The sequence below is a fragment of the Hibiscus syriacus genome, unplaced genomic scaffold (assembly GCF_006381635.1).
Source record: "Hibiscus syriacus cultivar Baekdansim isolate YM2019G1 unplaced genomic scaffold, ASM638163v2 tig00117056_pilon, whole genome shotgun sequence".
Classification (NCBI taxonomy): domain Eukaryota; kingdom Viridiplantae; phylum Streptophyta; class Magnoliopsida; order Malvales; family Malvaceae; genus Hibiscus; species Hibiscus syriacus.
In genome coordinates, this window is record NW_024063539.1 from 5,532,994 (window position 1) to 5,557,843 (window position 24,850).

The following is a 24,850-nucleotide window of genomic DNA, read 5'->3' on the forward strand; positions in this document are numbered from 1 at the left end:
GCTGCCAGTTGTTTCCAGACACCAACATGTATGTCTCTCTTCTCTTTCGCACTTTGCCATTTTCGTGATACAAAACCATCCATTTGTACCATTTTCGCAGCAACATGCATTTTTGAAATTCCATCGACTTTATCTCCGTTTGGGTGTCATTTTCATCTCTGTTTGTTGTTGTTGTTTGTTTCTGATTGAAAATTCATTAACTGCTGTTTTGTTGTTTTAAATATGATTGTTGAGGTTTTCATCTCTGTTTTTTTTGTTGTTTTCCTGTTTCGTGTAAGAAAGAAAGGGTTAAAAAACTAGTAAGACATGGCTTTAAACTTCAGAGGCACTGCTGTTACCTAAATTGGTTGATAAATCAATTTTCAAATTGAATTCTTCTTATTGATATAAATGGCCCTTGAATCCTTAAATTTCAGCCGACCCACTTTCATTTATTCAACAAATTCCTCGTCTTTCCTGCTTTTAAATCGAAACTTGAAGAACTCATCAAAGTTTTTTTCCAAAACCAATCACTACCCAACTCCTCTTATCTCCACCTGCTCAAATCCCCGAGTTTTCAAAGCTTTTGGAGTGCCCAAAAATGGTGCTTTTGGACCAAGGGATTGCTGAGGGAAGAAAAGGAAGATGTGAAAACTGAACTGAATTTGAATTTGGTGAAAAGGGGTATTTTTGTGGCATTGGTTTGTGGTTTATTGGTGTTTGAGTGCAAAAGAGTTTTTGATGTGGAGGGAGTGGTTAATGCTGGTTATGGAGTGATTGTTCAGTGCGTATTGTTGTTGAGGAATGCTTGGCCTAAAGCATCTATGGTTCTATAGTGTTTAAAGAACAAGGTCTGGTATTACTGCTCTCTTGAGTTTGTCTGCCTTCTTCTCAATGGCTGAGACTGCTATAACTATATTGTGGCCTTGGAAGGTACAAAAACCAATATCGATCTCAATCTAGTCAAAAGTTATAGGTGCAGGACTAGTACATACCGATGAGGAGGAAGGTACTAATTTCTAAAATGAATAATCAAACAAAACACACACACATGTATTTAATATGTTCAATAAACTCAAATGTATAACTTCGTTAGTACAAGTTAAAAAGTTGAGTCCAATTGTTTTCTAATGTATTCCAGATATAGGTACAATCAGACCTAAATAAAAGTCAAGCTCTTAGTTTCCTTCACTTCACCTTCAAGAAGATATAAATGAACATTTTCATCCTTTCTAATCCTATTAAAGATTCATGTATTATCTCACTTATCAAATAAAACTAAGGTTGACAAATAAAATAAAAAAAGGTAATTTTCAAAGTACCACATTTTGCCTTTAGATCCCCATCTATGAAATAATGTAACATGGTTTATTTAAAATAAAATGTATTTTTTTTATCAATTCTCTCTTGAATTGCTTAATGTTGTTAATGAGTTTATAACCTGTTTTGTCGATCCAAAGAAAATAAGCAGTACATTAGTTCCTGGAACATTGATGATATATAGAAACATATCTATGTATACATTTTCAATGAAAAAAATTAGAATAAGATATAATTCACCAATTAATCAAATATGGAATGAGTTTATAACCTGTTTGTTGTGTATTTGGGGGGTGTATGGAATGTGATAACAAGAGCATGGATGTTAAGTACATTTAAATTCTACATGAACAGAAACTAAAAGCATCTAATTTTGATAAGACAAGCATCTGATTGATAAATAATAAACTGCCTATTTCCTGCTTATCTATAATGCTCTATAATAATCAACATATTTACATGCCAAATCATACATTACAGATATGCATGAGCACCTCTGATAAATCACATTCCTAATTAGAGCAAAACAACATGGAATTTTAACACAAAGTCATAGCACAACATAGACAGTATTCCTATGAAAATAAAACAAGGAGACTATGAAAATGTAACTGTAGAAAAACTAATAAAAAATTCACTAAACAAGCGTCATTTCCCCAACCTTGCAAAACATGTTAATTGAAAAATTCTGAAGCAACTCATGCTGAAATATTTATGGAGGCTTGATGTTAGTTTTATGTCCAAGAAGAGACCAGTTGTGCTTTATAGGAGGACGAACGACATGTTTTTCCTTTTTAAGAATTTTAGATTGATCTGCTGCATTAGATGATCTTTCATGAGAATAACTTCCAGCAAACCCAGCTGAGAGTTTAGGAACTAGAAAATTAGCCATGGCACCAAATGTACTAGAAGTGGGAGGTGCGGCTGTTTCATTTTCGAGGCCGATTTGTTCAAAAACAATCTGCATAGAACCAAATGCACTGGAATCGTATGAATCAGAAACTTGTTTTGTTTTATACCATAAATGATCATTTAAAGGCCTGTAAATAATCATACCTCGATAGCCAAAGAGCTCAGTAACTTGTTGAACTGTATTGACATAGTTGTTCTTCTATCATCATTTTGTTATATTGCCATTTTTATTGTGTTCAATTATTTTTATTGTGATGAAAAACAATTGTTCTTGTTAAATACTATTATTTTCTAATATTAAAATGTTTATTCATAATAACAGTTATGGCTCGTTTACCAATGCGAAAGAAGACGCATATCGCCACAATTCTTATTTTACAACTACAAATGATGGAGATTGTGTGTCATATGCTTATGGTTATTTCAGTTATTCTTAGAAAATATAAAAATCGACCTAAAATAGCTTATGCACATGAAAGACTTCATAGACATAATATTCGATAACTTAATTTACATAAAATTGTATTTGAAAGTGATCGACAAAGTGTTGATAATTGTCGAATGGATAGGAGAGCATTTATCAAATTGTGTCACCTATTACAAAGTCAAGGTGGGTTAAAAGAGAGTCTATATATGTCTATAGAAGAAATGGTTATTACTTTCCTTCATATTATATCCCACCATATTAAGATTAGAGTTTTAAAACGTCAAACAATAAGATCCGGTGAAACAATTAGTAGAGTTCTCCATACAGTGTTAGCTTTAGTCTTGAAACTGCATCCGATCCTTTTTAGAAAACCAGAACCGATACAAGATAATTCAACAGACGATAGATAGAAATGGTTTAAGGTATTGTATCATAATCCTGAACTTTTTTTTAGTTAATTAGTAATGCTTAATACATAAATTGATACATGCACCAGAGTCCATAATACATGCTTCTTTGGACTAATGTTTCTACTCGAACCTATTAGAAGAACAAAGTCTCGAAGATTCAAAGCATATCTATTCGGTAAGTATAATGTGAATGAATCATTAAACGATTCTAATGTTGCTCCCTTTAATGTTTCAGATTCGACGTCGAATCTTTTTTAAGAAAGAGAGGATGATACATGCATCACAAGGCTCACATCAAAGGAAGAAGTAATAACTCTTCCAAATGATCCACTCGTCCAAGCATTGGAAAAGAAGATCATAATAGAAGCAGACTTACGATGACTTTTTTAATGAGATCCTGATCTTATTTAGTCAATATGTCTTCTGGAGATACGACCGTCTGTCTCTTATCTTTCCAACGGTTCTTGAATCGCATCAATCCAATATCGGGAAATCAAGATATGGCTATTTTATTAGGAATTAAGGTTGGGTTAAAAGTATTATCTTTAGTTATTATTATTTTATTAGGAATTAGAGTTAAGACATGTTTAGTTTATTATTATTTTATTCATTAGTTATTTAGGACTTTTAGAACTCAGCCCCTATATAAAGGAGGCTTCATTAAACTTTGTGATTCAAGATTTCTTTGATTAATAATACAACGAGAGTTCGTTTTTGCAAGTGCTGATTGCCTTGTGCCTTCGAAGCTTCTTCTCCTTGAGTTCTTTCAAGTTCTTGTGAGGGAGATTAATCTTCACACTCCAATTTGCCTTTTCATCGCGATTAGGAGGGTTGGTTAGAGCCATATTATCGTGTTTGTCTTTTCATTGCGACTAGGAGGGCTCGATAGGACACTTATCCATCTATTTTCCACAAATCCATCCTCACCATCATCATCTTTACCGTTCACCTTCATAAGGGAGATCTTTTGATTTCTTTATTATCTTATTTTATTTTTAATTTCTTTATCTTTTGTTTATCTTGTTCTAATCTTGTTTCTTACCTTCTTTCCAGCACTTAAAAGAAACTCTAAAAGACCCCAGTTGCTACCACCACCTTCCCATAGGCCTGTAAATGAACTGAACGTTCAGCGAACCGTTCATGAACCGTGCGGCGGGAAGTTCGTTTATGTGCGTTTATTTATTAAATGAACGAACATGAACAAGATTTTTTGTTCGTTTAATTAAATGAACGAACATGAACATATGTCTCGTTCGTTCATTTACGTTCGTGAACGTTCGGTTATGTTCGTTTATGTTCGTTCGATTATGTTCGTTTATATTCATTTATGTTTAACCCAATCTTCTTAAATCAATTTTGGTGACCAATTTGTAAGTATCTTAAAAATATTAATTAATATGATATTCTGATGACCAACTCCATAATTAATCCAATTTTATTTGGAGATTAAATCCAATATGTTAACCTGTGAGGCACCTCGCACCTATATTCATTTCCCCCTTTTTTTCCCAAACCCTAGTGTTCACTAGAGAGTGGAGACGATCGCTGAAAGCTTCAAAACAAGTTATATTGTAGTGCAATATGAAGTTTTACATGTTTGTTTTCATCTCTTTCTCTGTTTTATTTGGCTTAATAGTTGATATGTAAAGTTATTGCAGGTATCTTCACATCTAAAACTCAAGAAAACATCATACTTCTTTCTAGAAATAGATGGGAATATAAAGGTAACAATCGGAAGTATACGAGCATCAGTAAAGAGAAAAATATATAGAATTTACCAGAAAACAAAACAAAGGTTTCTATGCCATTTCTGAAAAAGAGTGTAATAGGAGAAAATGATTGTTCATATGTAATCATGGACCACTAAGATAAATGTTATAGCGTTAAATTAAAGTTGTGTGAATCATTTAATATCTTTAAAAGATCGATCGAAATATTTGATATCTTCAAACATTTCATCACTGCTAATCAACTCTTACGCTATTTATCACTGTAGATTTGGTTGATTTGCATTGTCGACTATTTTTCATGAAAGAACAATGGAAGGTAGGGTCTCCAACGTTTATGTTCGTTTATGTTCGTGTTCATTTATGTTCGTGTTCGTTTATGTTCGTGTTCGTTTATGTTCGTTTATTTATTAAATGAACGAACATGAACAAATTATATTCCTTAATAAACGAACATGAACAAAAAAAATTTTGTTCGTTTATGTTCGTGTTCGTTTATGTTCGTCTATTTATTAAATGAACGAACATGAACATACCTCCGTTCGTGTGCGTTCGGTTCGTTTACAGGCCTACGGCTTCCCATATTCATCCCCTTTGTTCTTCATCGAGTCTAGAGCTTTCTAGGTTTGATTCTTCAACAAGAGCAACGTTCATCAACCCGCCACCACTTCCAATGGAACATTTTGGCTGTTTGATTCTAAAAGGACATGGACTAAAGAGAAGGATGCTGCACTTGTTGAATGTTTACACATTTTGGCTGAAGACCCACATTGGAAAGCTGATAATGGAACATTTAGATCAGGTTATCTATCTAATCTTGAAAAGATATTAGAAATCAAGCTTCCAACATCACAAATTAGGGCCCATCCACATATTGAATCTAGAGTGAAGCTACTCAAAAGACAATATAATGCTTTATCTGAAATGATGAATATTGGAAAGCTGATAATGGAACATTTTTCAAAGAAGAAAAATGTTTAACTGCACCGAAGGATGTGTTTGATGATTGGGTTAGAGTAAGTATTTTAATTGAATTTATCTTCTTTCTATACTCTTTGTTATCTACTTAGCTTTGTAAGATTTATTAAATTTGCGATTTTATTATATTGTAGAGTCATCCAACTGCTGCTAGATTGAGAAACAAGTCATTTCCATTCTTTGATGACTTTGTTCATATATTTGGAAAAGAAAGAGCTACAAGAATAGCAGTAGAGACTGCAGCTGATGTAGTGGAACATATTGATGTTGAAGACAATGCATTTATAGATGCATTACTTGAAGATGGAGTAAAAGATTCTGAATCAAGAGAGGATGTTGGTGCTTCAACTTGTCATACGTCTGATGCTACTGCCTTTACCCCTACAATGAAAAAAATAGCTAGCAAGAAAATGTCTCGAAGTGATGATGGGTTAACCGAGCTTGTACAGGAGATAAGTAAGTTCGGTGTTGCATACCGAGAAACTGCCAAAGAAATTAAGGATATTACTGTTTTATTGAAAAAAGAGGCAGAAGGAAATGATAGAAGAATGTCGATTTTCACTGAAATCATGAAAATTGAAGGATTGTCCACTGATGAAATGCTTACTGCATGAGAGTATATGAGCAAAGATGCGCACAAGGTAGATTTCTTTTTTTTCTTTGCCAAAAGAATTCAAGCAAGATTATGTGATTAAGCAATTGGTTGAATGCCGTCAATTTAGACCATCATTTTGACCGTCGTCCTTCTACAATTATGTCGATCTCTTTTTTATTATGACTTTAGAATATGGTCCCAATTTTTTTGTATAGCTTAGCCAAGTATATGTCAATCTTTTGACTTGAAGAATTTTGTGTGTATATAATATAGCCAACATATATGATTACGTTTAGAATGTCATGGCTATTATCTTTTGTAAGTCTGAACATTGTATAATCTTTTGATGGTTAATGTTATACTTTTTTTTGTTATGTAGTATATGAGTTGCAAGTAATGTGTTAGTTTTCGAGCATTTACTGCATCAAGTTTTAAATATTGCCCACTGACGACTTTTTAATTTGTGCAACTCCAAAGCATCGGTCACAGTAGCAGCATCAAGTGCACCAGGTAGATCTTGTTCATTAAAACAAAGTATTTGGGAAATAACATCTCCAATATGGCCTGCAGGCCAACCAGATAACCACGGGATCAAAATGAAATTCAATGGTTCAATTGTAAGTTAACGTTAATAAATTAGAAGCATGATCTGGGAACTGAGTTAAATACAAATCAGATTAGGATTGAGTATTATTGGGTTGCTTGCTTTTCGTAATCAAGAGTTAAGTACAAATTAGATTAGGACTGAGTATTAATAATTTTATTAAAATATTAGCAAAGATAATGATGAATGACGGTGAAATATAAAATTATAAACAATATGATATTTTAGTGTTATATTTTCTTACTTATTTGAATTATGTTTTTGTAATATAAATTAATGAGATAAATAATAATGATAAATTATGTAGAATTAAATATAAATATAAAAGATAAATAAATAAATTATTGTATATAGAAGATATAATAAATATTATATCTTAGATAAAAAAAATAATTTACATATTTTTATTATTATGAATATCTATGAAGAATTTCCACAATATAAACATTTAGTTAAATGTTGATATAAAATTTTAATATATTTTTACATAAATTATGTAAAATTTAATATTAATTAAAATTAAAATAATACATGATATATTTAAATACTCAAGTAATATATTATCAATAAATAGAATTTTTATATAATTTTTTTATTTAAATATTTAGAATTTCACTTGTTAAAAAAACAAATATAGAACAAGAACAATTTGGTAAAATACATTATAGTAATCTTTTATTTCTCCAACCAAACACTGTAATCTTACATTCATGCCAAACCAACCAAACACAGTAATGTAACATTCCCAGCAATCATATTCCCTGGTAATCTTTTATTCCCATTGGTAATCTTACATTCCGTGAACCAAACACACCCTAAGCATTAGGGTAATTTCACTTGATAAAATATTTTTAACTTATAACATTTTTTATGTCAAGATAATGAAAATATTAAGTATTCTAGCAAATATATCCTTATTAGTTCAACATTAAATCAAATACATAAATGTACACGGCATATGCATGAGTATAAGTATACCCTAAACCCACTCCCTTATGATAAAATATATATTAGTTACTAGACGTAGATTACTTGTAATACACGATGGATTAATGATAAAGTGTCAATTGTTTACATATTACTACTCATGATTTGATTTGAAAAAAATGGATTGTTCAATAACTTAAGGGATAACCATTGCACATGGTTGATACATAATTGATTTATTATTTGGTAATTATAAATTCACAAGGCATTCTATAAATGATGCCTTGCTTTTATTAAGTTTGAAATCAAAGGAAATCACTAGTTAAAAATAACATCCATATAATATTCATACACAAGAGTTAAGATAGATAAAAATAGTTTCACTAATTAATAAAGGAAATTAAATAGAATTTTGTTGGGTGGAATGAGATACCAGATTCTTCAAGTAAAATTAGGAGTTTGGATTCTCACATTTGCGAGTAGAGTAAATTGAGTTGGGAGGGTTACCCCGTAATTAGGGTTGGGCATGGGTCAGGTTTTTAGTCCACCCGACCCGAGAACAAGGAATCCTCCACCCGAGACCCGAACCCGACTTGATATATAACTTAAAAACCCGACCCGAAATAAAAAAAATTATTTTTGTTCAATAAAAATAATGACTTAATTGAAAAAATAATATATAGAGGGGTATTACTGTAATTATTTCTAAATATATAAGGTAAAATTATATATTTTTTTCGGGTCGGGTCGGTCATGTATTTTTACCCTATACTCGAACCCGACCAACCCGAACCCGATTTTTTTTTAAAAAAAATTCGACCCGATCGGGTCGGGTTCGGGTCCCATGCCATCCCTACCCGTAATGAACATCTATAAAACTCATTCAAACTAATAGATCAATAGATCATACACAAATAGTTAAGATAAAAAAATTGTAGATAATAGTGAGATTTTCCACAAATGAAAATTACTTAATTTTATGAATAACATTCTCTCAAACTTTTCCCTATATATTTACATTTTCGAATGGGTGCAAAGGGAGGTTTCCAAATAATCTTTCTAAGGTAGGCAAGCACAAAAGCTCAAATTTATACTAAGAAATAGGGGTCAGTAAAACTCGACTCGACCCGAAAAATCGATTTTTTTCAACTCTATTCGAATTGACTTCAAGTTGTAATTTCATAAACTCGACTCAAATCGAAAAATTTCAAATTCAAATTGAGTTGTAAAATACAACTCGAATAACTCATAATTTTTAATAATTAGTAGATTAATTTTCAAGTTTGAGTCGAAATATGAGTCGAGTCTCTCGATTTTGTATAGTATATATAAACTACATGGGAAAAAATATGAAAAAAATATATATGTATTTTATACTGTTATAAAATAACATTTAAATTGGAATAAAATAATGTCATAATATTGTAAATATTTACAATTAAATTTAAATATAAACTCGAAAATTTGACTTGACTCAACTCGACTCAATAAAATTTCAAGTCAACTCCGTGTTATAAAATAAGACTCATCAACTCGAATAACTTAAATTTTTTTGACTCGACTCGATCGAACACTCACCCCTACTAAGAATGTTTATAATTTGGTTTAATTGATTAATTTATTTTAATCTATCAAAATTGAATTCAATTTTTTTTATTATGGGGTAAGTATAAGGCATTATTTGTTCAAAGATAACTCTCAACCTCTCAACATTGAACGCTAACACTCCTAGCATCTATGTACTTTTGTTTTTTAATTTGTTGAATACTTATTCTTTTATTGATTCAAGATATATAAATTGTTAAATTTTTTTATATTCAAGTCTCGTTAATATTTAATAATATTATTCAATTGGGCTGATTACTTTTTTTGTTGTTGTAAAATATGAAAAATGAATTATGAAAAAAATAAACTTAATTAATTTAGTAGAGTGTAAAAGATGTTTGTTTTATGTAAATCATTTTACAAATAATGTTTTCTTCATTTTTCTAGTATTTAGTTAGTGTAAAATATACTAGTCCATGTAATTCATTTTCTCAAAATGATTTCTTTTGTATTTTTTTAAAAGTGTTTTATGTTCTAATTTATCATAAAATAAATTTTAAAAATTTCATTTTAAAACATAGGTACTAAAAATAATAATATTTTAAATATTTAATAATAATATAATTATTTTAATATCATTTTTATAAAAATGTAATGATTAAAATATTTAAAATATAATTAATAATATATTTTAATAATGTTATGAGTTTGAATAGTAAAACTTTTCTATTTAGGTCTAATATAAAACAAGTGTCTAAATTGTATTATTATTTTTATTTAAGTGTCTAAACTATTTTTCAGTCAATATATCCAGGTATTTAACGTTACAAAGTTACTATTTTAAGTGCATCGGTTGTAAGGCCAGTTAAAAATTTCCATTAAGTGATACGTGTCACATTTATATAATTTTAGCAATTTTATTTAAAAATATTAGTATATTTTGAAAAACCCTATTTTCTCTATAACTACAAAAAAAAAACTTAATTCCCTAAAAATCTCTAAAATCATCCCTAAATCCTTAACCCTATCCTTGATTTCTCCCTTGTCAGCAATGACCATTGTCGTCGTCGTCATCTTTGCCATCTTCCTTGTCAGTCGTCGTTGTCCTTATCGTCGGAGTCGTCGGGTTGCTTCAATTTCACGATTTTGGGATTATTGTTTTTCGGGTTTAAATTATCAATTGTGAGCTCTTCGAGGGGTTGTATCATTGGTGGAGGTTCGATCGACGACAAAGGACAACCAACATGGGTGTATGGATTGAAATTAAGATTTTCAAAGTTTTTGGGAGTTTTTTAAGGTTTCCAAAAGTTTGGGATTTTTAAAATTATTATTTTAAATAAAATTTTTAAAATTACATAAATGTGACATGTGTCTTTTAACGGAATTTTATAACAATCTTTAAGGTTAAAATATTTAAAACGATAAAATTTGTAACAATAAAAATCTATATTGAATAATAATAATAATTTAGGCCCCTAAATAAATGAATAAAAGTATAATTTAAATAATTTTTTTTGTATTAGGCCTTCTTTTTATAATATGTACGTGTATTATAATGATTTGGTTGTGCCAAAATTATGCTAGTTGTAGAGAAACATTTCATTGTCCCGATTCCAAATTTATTTCCAATAATGATAAATGAATCGTAAATTCACAGCTCAAACACACGTTTTTGTACTCTTAAAAATATACCATATATATATATCACACGGATGTTAATATATACATATTCACTGAAACTCAACAATTCCAAACAATGCCTCGTAAACTCCCCACTACCATCACCATCTTCCTTATTCTCTTCTGCATTTTTCTCCTCGCTTCCTATTCTCTCATCCTCTCTCGCTCCGCCGTATCTTCTTCACCGGCGGAGCTCCGGTTCCGTCCCCTGAACCTCACCGCTTGGTACAAGGACTCGGATTCTTTCAACAATGTCATTAGAGAAGGTATAAGCGATCGCACCCACCGAGCTCGACTCGTTACTTCTATTCAACGCCCCGTCGATTCTTTTTCCGTTCTTTTACCTAACTGGGAAGTCCTTGTTCTCGTATCTAATGAAAATCAACAGACCTCAAAGCTCCGCGATAGTGGTTTATATTGCCTTTTCCCAAGAAACGAGACTTGTCCGGCAAATTTCTCCGGTTTGTTTCTCTTCAGCGGCGCCGTGGCGTTCAAGTGCATTCTACCGAACCGGAATCGTAGAGACCGGCCGTTTCGTCAGCCTGTGCTCTCGAGGTTGCCGGGGAAGGAATCGAATGCAACGTGTTCTTCACCGGTGATGCCGCGGTGGGACTTCTTGGCGTACGAGTGTTTCTCCACCGAGACCGACGTGGTTGTTTTTGTTAAAGGTGTTAACAACCGTCAAGGTATCAACAAGTCCCCAGAAGAATTCAGTTGCGTATTCGGTTACGACATCAAGAACGCCGTCAGAACCGCCGTTACGAGCTCCAAGCAGGAGGTATTTAGGTGCTACCATCCCACAATAAACACCTCCGCCGCTGCAGAAAGAATCAAAGTCTCAATAGAAATCAAAAGAGAAAACCTGGTCGTCCCTTCGGTTGCATACTACACTACTCCCCCCAGGCGCTCGCCACCAAACTCGAATCCCAAATCGCTATTGTGCGCCACTACCATGGTTTACAACGTGGCTAAGTTCTTAAGAGAATGGGTCACGTACTATTCCGAGATCGGTGTGGACAAGTTCATCTTATACGACAACGGCAGCGACGACGATCTCGAAAGCGTCATAAAAGGGCTCAACGAAGAAGGAAATTACAACATCGAAAGGATTTTCTGGCTTTGGCCTAAAACACAAGAAGCTGGATTTTCTCACAGTGCAGTTTATTTCAAAGATTCATGCACGTGGATGATGTATGTCGATGTCGATGAGTTCATATTCTCACCATCATGGCTCAACAATTCATCTCGACCGTCGAAAACAATGCTTAAATCGTTGTTATCAACGTCATCCGATCGATCAACCGGTCAAGTTTCGATCAAGTGTAACGATTTCGGGCCGTCGGATCAGAAAACCCACCCGGCAACGGGAGTAATACAGGGATACAACTGTAGAAGACAAGCGGAGCAACGCCACAAATCGATGATTCTATTGGATGCGGTTGACCATTCGTTGCTTAACGTGATCCATCACTTTGATTTGAACGACAGTTATTACAGTTGGAAAGAGTTGCTGTTGGAGGCGGCGGTGATCAACCACTATAAGTACCAAGCGTGGCCGGAGTTCGTGTCCAAGTTTCGAAGGAGGGTATCGGCTTTCGTTGCGGATTGGAGAACGAGGGTTAACCCGATGTCGAAGGACCGGACCCCCGGGTTAGGGTTCGAACCCAACAAGCCGGACCGGTGGGAGAAAATGTTCTGTGACGTGGAAGATGAAAGGTTGAAATTGTTGACTCAGAGATGGTTCGGTTCTCAAACACCCGATGGGTTCAAAATGGCATGGCAACGGTGAACAATGCAAAGGCATAGTTATATAGGGCAGCCACATTTGTAGATTTTAATGACATTTTACTGTCCGACACCCGTAGTCTTATCCCGAGTTAAATTGAATTCTTAGACGAGACCAAATTTAAAATTATTTTTATATATTTCATCTCGAGTCTAGTAGTAGATTAATTCACCGAGCTGCATGTTTCAAATTTAAAATTTTATCAATAAATTAACTCGATTTAGTTGGAAATTCTTTATAATTTATTAATTTAACACATAAAATTTACCGAGTGTCTGATCACGGACGTACATCGATACAATGGATTTAACCTCATAATGGGTAATATTTTTTCCAATTCAGTGGTTTATATCTCTAATAGGCCAAAGGGGGAACCCGTTACCATTCAACGAGTTTCGCCTTCATTTGCTTTCAAATGACAAACTTGACTCACCCTGGCCTACGGTATACATTATGTCAAAATTATTACATTCCTATAAAGTTAATATACCCAAATGTAAGTTCTGGACGCCCATCCTTTCCCACTATGCGGTCTCTGCGACTAGGTAAAAGCTTCAAACAAATGCTGAGAAAATATGGCAAAAATGAAGTAATGTGAGAGAAATGGTTGAGAACCTCACGAAGGACAAAGTGAAAGCTGATAAAAATAAGTCGCCTGGAATTTGTGCTCTTGATTGGGTGTTCAACCATAGTTCTATATTTGTTGAAATGGACACCCCCACGGGTAAAATTCCGACATCTCAACCATCCTTCCGCTAGATTTACGAAAAATAATGTTAAAGCTGATAAAAAACCGTGCTTTCTTTTTCCTCTTGTATATCATCTGTTTTTGTGGGAGGCAGGGGCTTTGTGGCACAAGGAGTACTGCAGCATTGACCATAAGTACTGGTGGGGGAGTTAGTTTCCATGATAAATATCTTTAAAACGGTGTGTGGTTGGAGAGAACCATCAATTATCGAATCCAGAAGCTTAAGTAGACTAAATTCATGTCAAAGCAAGGAGTTTTACTGCTCAACTTATATCTTGCGAGGAATATATATAAATACATACGGGATATATTCAGTTACATAGCGTAAAATTGTTTTGTTTTACACGGCTATTAGAGGAGTGAAAATAAACGATTGAGATTAATATTAAATAGTAAAAAGATATTCGATGAAAAAGAAAACAGGGAGATAACCTCAACATCCTATTTCTACTCATTCAACGATCTTAAATTTATATAAAATTAAAAATGTTTTACATTACGTAAATGGATCTCAACTCACATATATATTTAGTTTTACACTTATTTCAGTTCGTTGGATAAGTGAAAATAGACGGTTTATATTAATACTAGATCGTTGGATCCTAAAACTCATGTTTTTAAGATAATAATTTTATATAATTCAGTGATACTTTACCTTATTTTAGTTTAAGATGAAAAATAAAAGCAACCAATTTTATAAAGCTTAAAAATAATTCTTATATTTTAAATTATTTTTTAATTTTTTATATCTTTTAAATTTTAAAAATCTAATCCCAATTCAAATGGTAAAAATATAATATAATTACATTATAGAGATTTAAAATAATTGAAAATAGGAAATAAATCTATAATATGTAAATTAATAATATATTTTGACTTAATATGTTAATAATTATTGTTTAATTAAGATCAAAATTTTAAATTTTAGAAAGTACATGCCCTGAAACAACCAAACCAGAGTATAATAAACATTGTACAAATAGTCTAAAACAATTTTATCATTTTTTATTAATTTAAGATGAATATAAAGTATTATATATATTTAAAGATAACTATAAAATATTTCACATTGAACGTTAAGACATTTAACATTTATAGTGCTCAAATGTAAAACTTTAAAATATTATAACGATTTCATGTTCGTTTAATTTGTAGTTTGACCCACTTGTGGATAGCTATTGAGGTGACCGACTTTAATTGGTTGACGTCACAAGGTTAGTGGATCCTCACCCATTAATACCGTAGAATCCCGCAGCTTTGGTTTTGTTTTGTTTTTCCTTCTCTGGGTTTTAGCCATTTGTTTTCCCAAAACCATTGAAGCAGCAGTTGCAGAGCAGTATCTTTTATAATAAACAACATAAAAGGAAGACGATGTCCGAACAAAGAAGCATAAACAAACGAAGAAATCTTCAGTTTTTTTTCTTCTTAAAATCTTGCTAATCTTTTCTCGTTTCATATTCTTATATCGTCTCCATGTGTATTGCTGCATTTATTTGGCAAGCTCATCCACTCTATCCTCTTCTTCTGCTACATAACAGAGATGAATACCACAACAGGTATCTTTTCATTTTTCACTTCAATTGTTCCTTAATATATATGTATGCATATATTGAACTATGGGAATTGTTTATGGTTGGCATTGAAGGCCTACAAAGGCATTGGCATGGTGGGATGTTGATGGCTATGAGATATTGGGAGGAAGAGATGAAGTTGCAGGAGGAACATGGCTGGCATGTTCCAGACAAGGTAGAGTAGCTTTCCTTACCAACGTGTGGGAGCTTCATCACCTTCAGCGTACCAAGAGTCGCGGAGACCTGCCTTTACGTTTCTTGAAGGTAAACCTGTATAGTTTAATCAAGCTCAATAAACATTAACGGCGGTGGATTCATTAAATATAACAAAAACTGTTGTTGGTACAGAGCACAAAGAGCCCCATGGAATTTGCCGAGCAAATGATGGTGGATGCTCATCGATACAATGGATTTAACCTCATAGTGGCTGATATTCCATCCAAATCAATGGTTTATATCTCCAATAGGCCAATAGGAGAACCCATTACCATTCAACTTGTCTCCCCAGGTCTTCATGTACTTTCAAATGCCAAGCTTGACTCACCCTGGCCTAAGGTACGTTATACCCATAATTCATTACATTGCTATAAAGTTATACCCAAATGCAAATGCACACTTGTACCTTTCTCGGATTTTGTTGCAAGTCTCACCTCTTTTACCACTCTTTTACGCATATCAAAGCTTTTGAAAGGATTCTTCTGTCGATCCAAGTATTTGGAGTTCTATATTCTTCATCTAATTAATCTCTTGACATGATCACTATTAATTTACATGATACGTCAAAAGTCAAATTTGCTATCTAAAAACTATATTTATATGACCATACAGTATTAATAATACAGTCTATTAATAACCAGCTTACCCTAGACTTAACATCGCTACTAATGATCAATATATAAATCACCATTTTTCCAACAAGTGTCACAACCACAATTTTTCCATCAATAACATTGGAGCATTGATACATCTCTTCCCTCTGTGCAGGCTGTCCGATTAGGTCAACGCTTCAAACAAATGCTGAATAAGTATGGCAGAAAAGAAGTAATGGTGAAAGAAATGGTTGAGAAACTAATGAAGGACAGAGTCAAAGCTGATAAAAGCAAATTACCAGGCATTTGTGCTCTCGACTGGGAGTTCAACCATAGCTCTATATTCGTTGAAGTGGACACCCCACGGGTAAAATTCCAAGTTCTAAACCATTCTTGTACTAGGTTTATGAAGAAAAAAACCAATGTTAAATCTGATAAAAAAAAAGTATAATCTTTTTCCCTGCTCTAACATCTGATTTTTGGGACACAGGGGCTTTGTGGCACGAGGAGTACTGCAGCATTGACCATACGTGCTGGTGGGGAAGTTAGCTTTTATGATAAATATCTTGAAAAGGATATGTGGTTTGAGAGAACAATCAACTATCTCATCCAGAAAAAAACTAGGGATTGTACTACTCAACTTACTTATTTGTGTATGTTATAAGCATGTAATGATTTTATTAATGGCGTGCCGTTGTATGCTTTATACTGTAATATGTACAAAACTAAAGACAAATTGCAGGGAAGAGTTAAATTTTGCGAGAAACAGACTACTGCATTCTAAGTTTGGTGTCGATTACTATTTGCAGATCGGAACTCCGACCCAATTGCATCTCTGATAGAGAATTCAAAATTATCTTTCAGGGCCAAATGAGAGCTTGTCAATTGTTACTACTCCTCTCTGATAGAGAAATAAAAATTATAATTTGAATCATCTGCTCCATCATCATTCTAAGTTTTTTCTAGCATCATTGCAATCATATTCACCATGCTCAAAAACTTTATCGTCATTCCATCCAAATCTCAAACATCGTTGTTTACCACTATAATGATAAATTTTGGATGAACAGAACGAGTGTGAACTAATCAATTCCAACATTTAATAGTTCAAAAAAAGTAATATAAGTTTTAAAAAGTCAACGACTAATATGCGAACACTATAAAAGTATAAGGTCCGTTAATATAATTTACCCTTTATTATGTGGAGTCGCATATCGGCTAATTGACTTCATACTTTCGTGTAGAACATTGGTTGTTTGAAAAAGTTAAACCGTTGACTTTAGTGGAAACGTTCGGTTTACATCCACCGTCAACCAGAAAAATAATTAAAGCATGTCAATCATGATATAGATAATCCTGATTGCTTGAACATTTGTTTCACACCGACAATGCAAATCAATAAAATTAAAAGCCAATACAGTTAAACAAATAATTCTCCCTAGATCGGGAAATTAACATAAAACGAGCGGCATCCACAACATAAATAGAAAAAGTAGAAACAAATTGCATTCCAGAAAAAAAGTAAAATCATCAAACTGGAAATAAGAACAAGCATATTCTAATTGGAAATTAGAATTCCAATTAGAAGATTAATTCTCTACAAAAGGATTCATCTAAGACATTAAACTTTTAATCAAGTACGTATAGCAGTAGATATCCAATCTAGAGCCTATTTAATTTTCTAAAAGTCAAAAGAAACCATCAGGATTCTGAGGTACATTTCTCCCTTTAGATGGTGTGGCATCCAAGAGAATTAACACGGAAAACATCAAAGCATTAACATAAGATTTTGATCAAAAACTATCACAGCCTACATTGATCAAACACTATCCCAAGGATTCATCCCTACTCATCATCATCTTCCTGCTGGCATTGAATGGGAACGAATTCAGTAAGTCAACCTATAGCAAACCCATAATCAAATAACAAAATAACTGAAATATTGAAAACTCACATCTTCACTGCCTTCCTCATCATCCTCATCGTCATTCACCTCCGACACAGACTTCTCAGATTCCACATCTTCATCTTTGGGTCCCTCAGCCTGGAAAATTCGTCAATTATTAGCCACGTTGATTAAAGAACCTTAAAAACACAAATGGATTATTTACCTGTCTCTTGTTGTAAGCTTTCATGTTCTTTTCATACTCAGCCTTCCGTTTCTCAGCCTTGGCCACATAAGGAGCCTTTTCCTGAAAATAATGAATTAAATTCAATCATAAAACATATTTACGCATACATGTTTTGAAAGTCCTAAACGAGACAAATAAATTCATACAGTCTCAGATAAACTCTTCCATTTGTCACCTCCAGCTTTGCCAACCTAAAATAGCAACAAATTTAATTAAGTTACAAGAATAACATAACATTTGGCTACAGACAAATACATAAAATGTATTTGTGACACTTACAGCAGCAACGGATTTGTTTTTAGGGTGTTCCTTCTTGTATTGCTCACGGAAATCCTCCCTAAAATACAAAACGTAACATTAATTAGATAAGACAAAACGTAACATAAAAATAAACGAAACACGAGAAAACCAGCAGAGAATCGTTAATGACACGTAATAGAGCTGTAGGACGGGAGAAAAAGGCGAAATTACATGAACACAAAGAAGGCGCTAGCAGGTCTCTTTGGCTTGTTTGGATCCTTGGCAGCCTTGCCCGATTTCTTTCCGGCTTTGGATTTCACGTTGAGCCTAGCAACAAATCCAAAATAAAAAAAACAATTAATATCAACCAATAAAAATTTCGCAACTCCCATCTAGATCTCGTATCTCATAAAACGCGATCTGGGAACGATAAACAAAAAAAACGAAAAGAATGAAGACACAAAACTCACTTGGCGCTCTTCATCTCTGACTTAGATTTTCCTCCCTTCATATTGAATCCTACAAATAAAAACCTCATATCAGTGAACAATTCGAGATATTCCGTCGAAAAAACGACGACAATCGCCAAAAATCATGGGAAATCGACGGGAACATACCTGGTTAGGGAGAGGTAGGGTTAGGGTTAAAAGAGACACAAAAGAGGGGAAACAAAGAGAGAGAAAAAGGAAGGGATTGAGGAGCTAGTTGAGAGAGTGTGGTGCGAAAGGCGGAGATATTAAGTTGAGGTGCAAATTGAAATTCAATTGCGCACGAAATTAAAATCGGGGGGTTTAGGCGGGATTTGGATATTTCATGCCACGTCATCGATCCGTGTCCTTTTACTGGATTGGCTGCGTAGCTCCTAAGCTTAGGCCTCTCCCAGATTCACCTCTTGCACTTCTGTGTTTCCTTTGTGCTTCTTTGCTCTCACTGAGGTCTTTGGTTCCTCTTTTCTCCTTTTCTTTTGTTGACGCGCGTAACGGGTTAATTTGGTAAATTACTGCCCCTGTCGCCTTAAATGTTATAAATATATTTATATTTCATAAATTATATTTTAATATTGAAATTTTTATTTCTATTCCATTTTAATATTTTATTTTTATTTTTCTATTTTTTTATAAAACTTTTAGTTTACGCTTCATTTCTAATATTTCATTTTGAGATCTTATTTCTTATTGCTCAAAATAAGCAAATATAATAGTTTGTATGCAAACCCTTTAATTTTTTAAAAGAGAAAAATCGTTATATTCTAATATCATTATTTAGTATAACAGACTTAATAAATTCAGGTTCGACAATAATAAAATCAATACGGATTAGATCTCGACAATGCCCACTAAATCAAAGTGTGGACTACTCGATTCATCTCGTGATTGACGTAAAAGATTTTAAGGTCACGAATCCTCAATAACAATGGGCGAACTTTGTTGAGCAACAATGAGAAGATTGAGACACTCTCACTTTGACTAGAAAGCTTGTACACTATAGAAATGACCATCCAGCTCAGTTGATAGAGCACAAGGTTCTTAACCTTGAGGTCGTGGGATCGAGTCCCACGGAGGGCATTTCATAATTCGGAGGTTTTTTACGGAAGCTACTCTCAACCTGGTGTTGGGGGTAGCCTACTATCTTACCTCCCCTTACCCCATACATATGGGAAAAAGAGACAGCCATTTATTCTCAATAGCGAACTTGATCCCTTGTGTGGAGGCTATCACCTCTGTTGATTCCACTGTGAAATGTGAGTCGATTCGTAGGAACATACCCCCTAGTACCAATGCGTTGTGTGAGTCGATGACTCCAATTGCAGCAGTGGCATTAGATAGCTGAAACGCCTCGTCCACATTTATCTTGACCGAGTTTAGGTTATGGTGACTCCACATATGTGACTATGTCAATTTCTGTTCGTAGGGGGGAAAGGCTTTTAATGAAGCTGGCTTCATTAAACTTTATGCACAATCCTCATGCAGCAACCACCACATCTCTATCTTCTTGTAGCTCTTTATCATGCAACCATTTGTAATTGTCCTTTCGATTCTAAACATTCCAAATAAGTGCAATGAACTTGAAGGGACTCTCTATATCCAGCCCGGAGATGGCCCATTCTTAGTCGTTCCTTACAGGAGCTTCCTTGCCGGTTAATGATGAAGCCACTGAGCCCAAAAATTTGTAAGACATATCTAGTTTTTGAGCACTTATTTAACGCATGTAGCAATGTTTCTATTTTGCTGCCACACATGGGACACATCCCTTCATATAGTCGTGCATTTCTCATTCCCCCCCCCCCCCCCACGCCGAAAGATATTGTCACTCAATAGGTTAGTACATTACTAATGTGGAGATATAAACAATTTCTTTACATTATAACATTTATCAATATTATTTTTTATGATTTAATTATTATTTCTAAAATTTAAACTTAAATTTATAATGTAGTATATTCAACGACATACGTAAGATTTTATGTTAAAAGAAACGAACTTATAAATTTTAAAGAAATAATAACTTATAAAATTTTAAAAAATATAAATATAAATATAACAAAAAATATAAAAATATATATAAAATTAATTTTTTTTATAAAAATATCATTCCTATTTCTCTATCCATCCATGAATATTTGAATGCACCCATCACTAGGGATGGGAATGGGGCCTGAACCTGACGGGTTCCGACCCAATTCGACACGATTGGATTAGTTTTTTTTTTTTAAAAAAAAATTGGGTTCGGGTTGGATTCAGGTTTAGGGTGAAAATACCCGATCCGACCCTATCTGAAAAAAATATAAATTTACTTTATATATTTAGGAATATTTATAATAATACCCATCTCTATATATATATTTTCCAATTAATATATTATTTTTATTTAATAAAAATAATATTTTTTATTATTTCAGGTCAGTTTTTAAGTTATATTTCGAGTTGGATTCGGGTATTGTTTTGATCAGGTCGAATTAGATCTCGAATGGAAGATTTATTATTTTCAGGTTGGGTTGGGTGGACCAAAAACCCGACCCATTACTGATTGGTTTATCTGTCGTTTAATTATCTATTTAGTCAATTTTTATTTGATATGCACGCATAGCCTTTTATATTATCGTTTTCTCATCGATAAAGTAACAATGTGGCAGGCCGGACAAAGGCAAGTCGGGGGACTCAATAGCTCATGACCACACAAGGGATAGCTCCGGACTTCAAGAACAAAAAGCCCAAAACAAACAAAAACAACATAATAGAGAAAACAAAAACCAAAAGAAAATACATTTCGTTAATATAACGTTAAAAATGATAAAATTAATTACAATTAAAATTTTTATTTTTTAGATTGTATATAATAACCTTTTAGGTTAAATAAGTTTCAACCAAAACTACTATTTTTCTTGTAATATTTTTAATTATAAGTTCTAAATCCTGTAATATAACTTTACGGTTATAATAAAAATATTATGAATTTAAATAACTTTTAAAATAAACCAAAATAATATTTTAAATTAAAACCATCTTGAATTGAATTATTTCATTATAAAACTACAGAGAAGCCAAACGAGAAAGAAAACAAAATCTATACACGATGGCAAAACCATAAAATTGAAGGTTGTAAACACATGGATCATGCACTCTTTCGAAGAGGGTTCTATGTAGCATGAATATTTTATTCAAACTCGATAAGTTTCAACCTCATTTGATTATATTGGTATTTTATTTTTAAACTTTGAGTTTAAATGAGATGAGATAATGTTAGTATTAAAAAATCTGACTCAATTCAACATAATATTATAATTATATGTTATATATTTAGAGATAATTGTAATAATATTTATTTTTTTAAATTATATATTTATTTTATCATTTAAATCATGATAATTCGTAATTCTATGCAATGATGGACCGAAGGTTCTATGCACACCTTGGTCCCCTGAGTTTAGTCCCTCTCAAATATAAATAATTTTATTGAATACTTGTAGCCTATTAGTTAAATGGGAAATTTACATTTTCTGAACCATTTAAAAGTTTTCCAAAAATAAAATAAAGAAATAAATTTGATCTTATTATTATTATTTTTTAATTGGGGAACTAAAATTCAATATGACAGAAATACCAAGCTGCCATAATCAGACACAAAGTTGATTCAGATCTCTCTCTAAAATCTGCCAATTTATGCAGTTTTTCGCTCCCTTAATTGCTCAATTTTCTAATCATCTTTACCCATGCTACTAATTACCATCTTTGCTGCCGCTTCTTCCTCGATAAATTGAAGCTGAGATTTTCAATGGTGGAATATTTTCCGATAAAATAAAAAAAATAAGAAATATAGAGAAAATGGAGTGGGAAAATCAAGAACTCCAACAAGCGGAAAAGTATTTGCAATACCAAATCCAGAATAGGGTTTGCGGTAAAGTGATGACCGATGAACAGGTAGAGGAATTGAGGAAACAGATCGTCGCCTACGCTTCAATTACTGAGCAACTCGCTGAGTTGCACAAATCCATGTCCCCCACCACGATTTCACTGGTTTTTCCCCTTCACTGCTCTTCCTTGCTTCATTTGTTCTTATTCTCTTCGCGGATTATTCGGTTTCTTTTATATCGGGTTCAGGAATAAGATTGGGGAATCTATACTGTGATCCAGTGTCAGCCTCGATTTGCCAGAAGATCACCGCAAGACAACGATGGACTCCAACGGCAGTGCAGCTTCAGATTCTGGAGAATATGTACGAGCAAGGACCGGGAGTCCGAGTAAACAGAAAATCAAGGAGATAGCATCTGAACTTGCCCAACACGGTCAGATTTCCGAAACGAATGTGTATAATTGGTTTCAGAATCGCCGTGCTCGTTCAAAAAGAAAGTTACATGCACCAGCGGGTTCCGTCAATGGAGAAGCTGTGGCGCGTTCGGAAGATGCCGGTACGAAAGATAAGAGGACGAAACCAGTAAGTTCGGGCTTCAATGATAACATTGCAAACGGGGTTGAAAGTTTCTATTTCCAGAATTCCGATACAGGTACTAGGTAGTATTATTCCATTACAATTTTTTTTTTTGCATCAACATCTTCATTGTTTTTCCATGTGAGCAGCGATTGATCAGTTGATTGGGAAAGTGGAATCGGCACGAAGCTATGATTTTTACTCTAATCTTGTCGAACAGTTTGGCTTGCTCGGATGATTTACTGACGAATTCAAGGGAGACGAAAATTTATTTAATGTAAAATATATTTAAATATTTTGTTTTAAGAAAAATTATCTTAAGAGATACAAAATTTGTTTTAAAGGAAATAATCTCAAGATAAATAAAATTTGTTTCAATAGAAACTGTTTCAAGAGAGACAAAATTTTATTTTGAGTAAATTAGCCTCAAGCGAGTCGACCTTTGTTTTTGAGAGAAACAATCTCAACGGTGCTCGATAATCTACTTGATCCTGCATGTTAAAGAAATCCTATCAGAAATTTTAATTGTTGACTTAAGGAAGTCAAATATGTGGGTGACATGTTTGCTGTGACACTAAATTACTTCATCGGACACGTTATCCTTCTTCGTGAAGTTAAAATCGTGTATGACTCATTTGCTGTTAAATTTAGCTTTTAATTGGATGTCATTTGTTGTAAAGTTGAAATCTAAGGGTTATATATTTCGAGTATAATATATTTCGCTGTGAAGTTGAAATTGACTCTGAATGAAACTGAAAAGTTGTTTGTTGACAGTTGTCCTTTCGCTGTGAAGTTGAACAACTATCATCAATTTTTGAATGTGCTTTTGAATCAAGTATCTTTCATCTTGAAGTTGAGACTTGACTCAAAAAGTTACAAAAAATTATATATGCTAAAAATGATAGATGCAATGCTCTTAAGTATATCTAAGATAAGATGCATGCAACATGAAGTTGAAATTTAAATATATTTTATATTAAACAAAATCTTGTCGATCAATTCTTCCTTTTCTAATACCGAACCGTCGGATTAAAGTTTAGGAAGAGGTAATTTAGCCGATGACATTGTTAATAATATTATTTTTGCTTATACTAAGATATTACGTAGTTACGTGCTTGGTTTACTTGTTAACAAGATCAGTTTAAAGCTTTTCATATTTTGTACTGAACCATGGATATTCATAATTTACTTATATTTAGCAATTAATGCAATAACATACAACCACTGCCAAATAATTCTCAATTCATCATTATTTATAATTTTTTTTAATAATACGAAGTTATTATGAGTTAATATTAGTTCATAATTATTTTAATCAATTAATAATGCATATACTTACAAACATAACTGTTTAAATTTAAAAATTTTAAAAAAATAATATTCTCTTTTATCATTAAAATTAGAGAAAATAACTTCAGTGATAAAAAATGTCTTATAATATACGATTTTAACAAACTTTTTTTGGATTTGCCAAAATGACAAACGAATACTATCTTTTTAGAGAAAATTCTTAAGAAACAAATGCAATACCACC

The 24,850-nt window shown here is 32.9% G+C and overlaps 3 protein-coding genes and 2 pseudogenes across 4 annotated transcripts; 4 read left to right on the plus strand and 1 right to left on the minus strand.

Moving 5' to 3' along the window:
- Nucleotides 1–11,150: 11,150 nt before the first annotated feature.
- On the plus strand, nt 11,151–12,993 carry LOC120198446 (glycosyltransferase family 92 protein RCOM_0530710-like; the record flags this gene model as incomplete). Its single annotated transcript, XM_039199794.1, has 1 exon — nt 11,151–12,993. A coding segment is annotated over one exon (1,743 nt), but the record flags the coding sequence as incomplete, so codon positions are not given.
- Nucleotides 12,994–13,153: 160 nt separating this feature from the next.
- On the plus strand, nt 13,154–13,908 carry LOC120198347 (annotated as a pseudogene).
- Nucleotides 13,909–15,083: 1,175 nt separating this feature from the next.
- On the plus strand, nt 15,084–16,700 carry LOC120198317 (transport and Golgi organization 2 homolog). The gene is made up of 5 exons (XM_039199654.1): nt 15,084–15,194; nt 15,284–15,473; nt 15,558–15,764; nt 16,194–16,385; nt 16,509–16,700. The coding sequence occupies exons 1-5, from the start codon at nt 15,112–15,114 to the stop codon at nt 16,680–16,682; spliced, it is 846 nt and encodes a 281-aa protein (XP_039055585.1). The 5' UTR covers nt 15,084–15,111; the 3' UTR covers nt 16,683–16,700.
- Nucleotides 16,701–17,695: 995 nt separating this feature from the next.
- LOC120197837 (high mobility group B protein 3-like) lies at nt 17,696–19,266 on the minus strand. 2 transcript variants are annotated; one of them, XM_039199236.1, is made up of 8 exons: nt 19,008–19,266; nt 18,861–18,909; nt 18,622–18,717; nt 18,430–18,487; nt 18,297–18,341; nt 18,130–18,210; nt 17,973–18,062; nt 17,696–17,881 (listed from the first exon to the last, which is right to left on the minus strand). In XM_039199236.1, the coding sequence occupies exons 2-8, from the start codon at nt 18,899–18,901 to the stop codon at nt 17,864–17,866; spliced, it is 429 nt and encodes a 142-aa protein (XP_039055167.1). In that variant the 5' UTR covers nt 18,902–18,909; nt 19,008–19,266; the 3' UTR covers nt 17,696–17,863. The 2 variants fall into 2 exon arrangements, with proteins under 2 accessions (XP_039055167.1, XP_039055166.1); XM_039199235.1 differs by having other exon boundaries at nt 17,696–17,884.
- A 3,412-nt stretch (nt 19,267–22,678) lies between these two features.
- On the plus strand, nt 22,679–23,554 carry LOC120198259 (annotated as a pseudogene).
- The last annotated feature ends 1,296 nt before the right edge of the window (nt 23,555–24,850 follow it).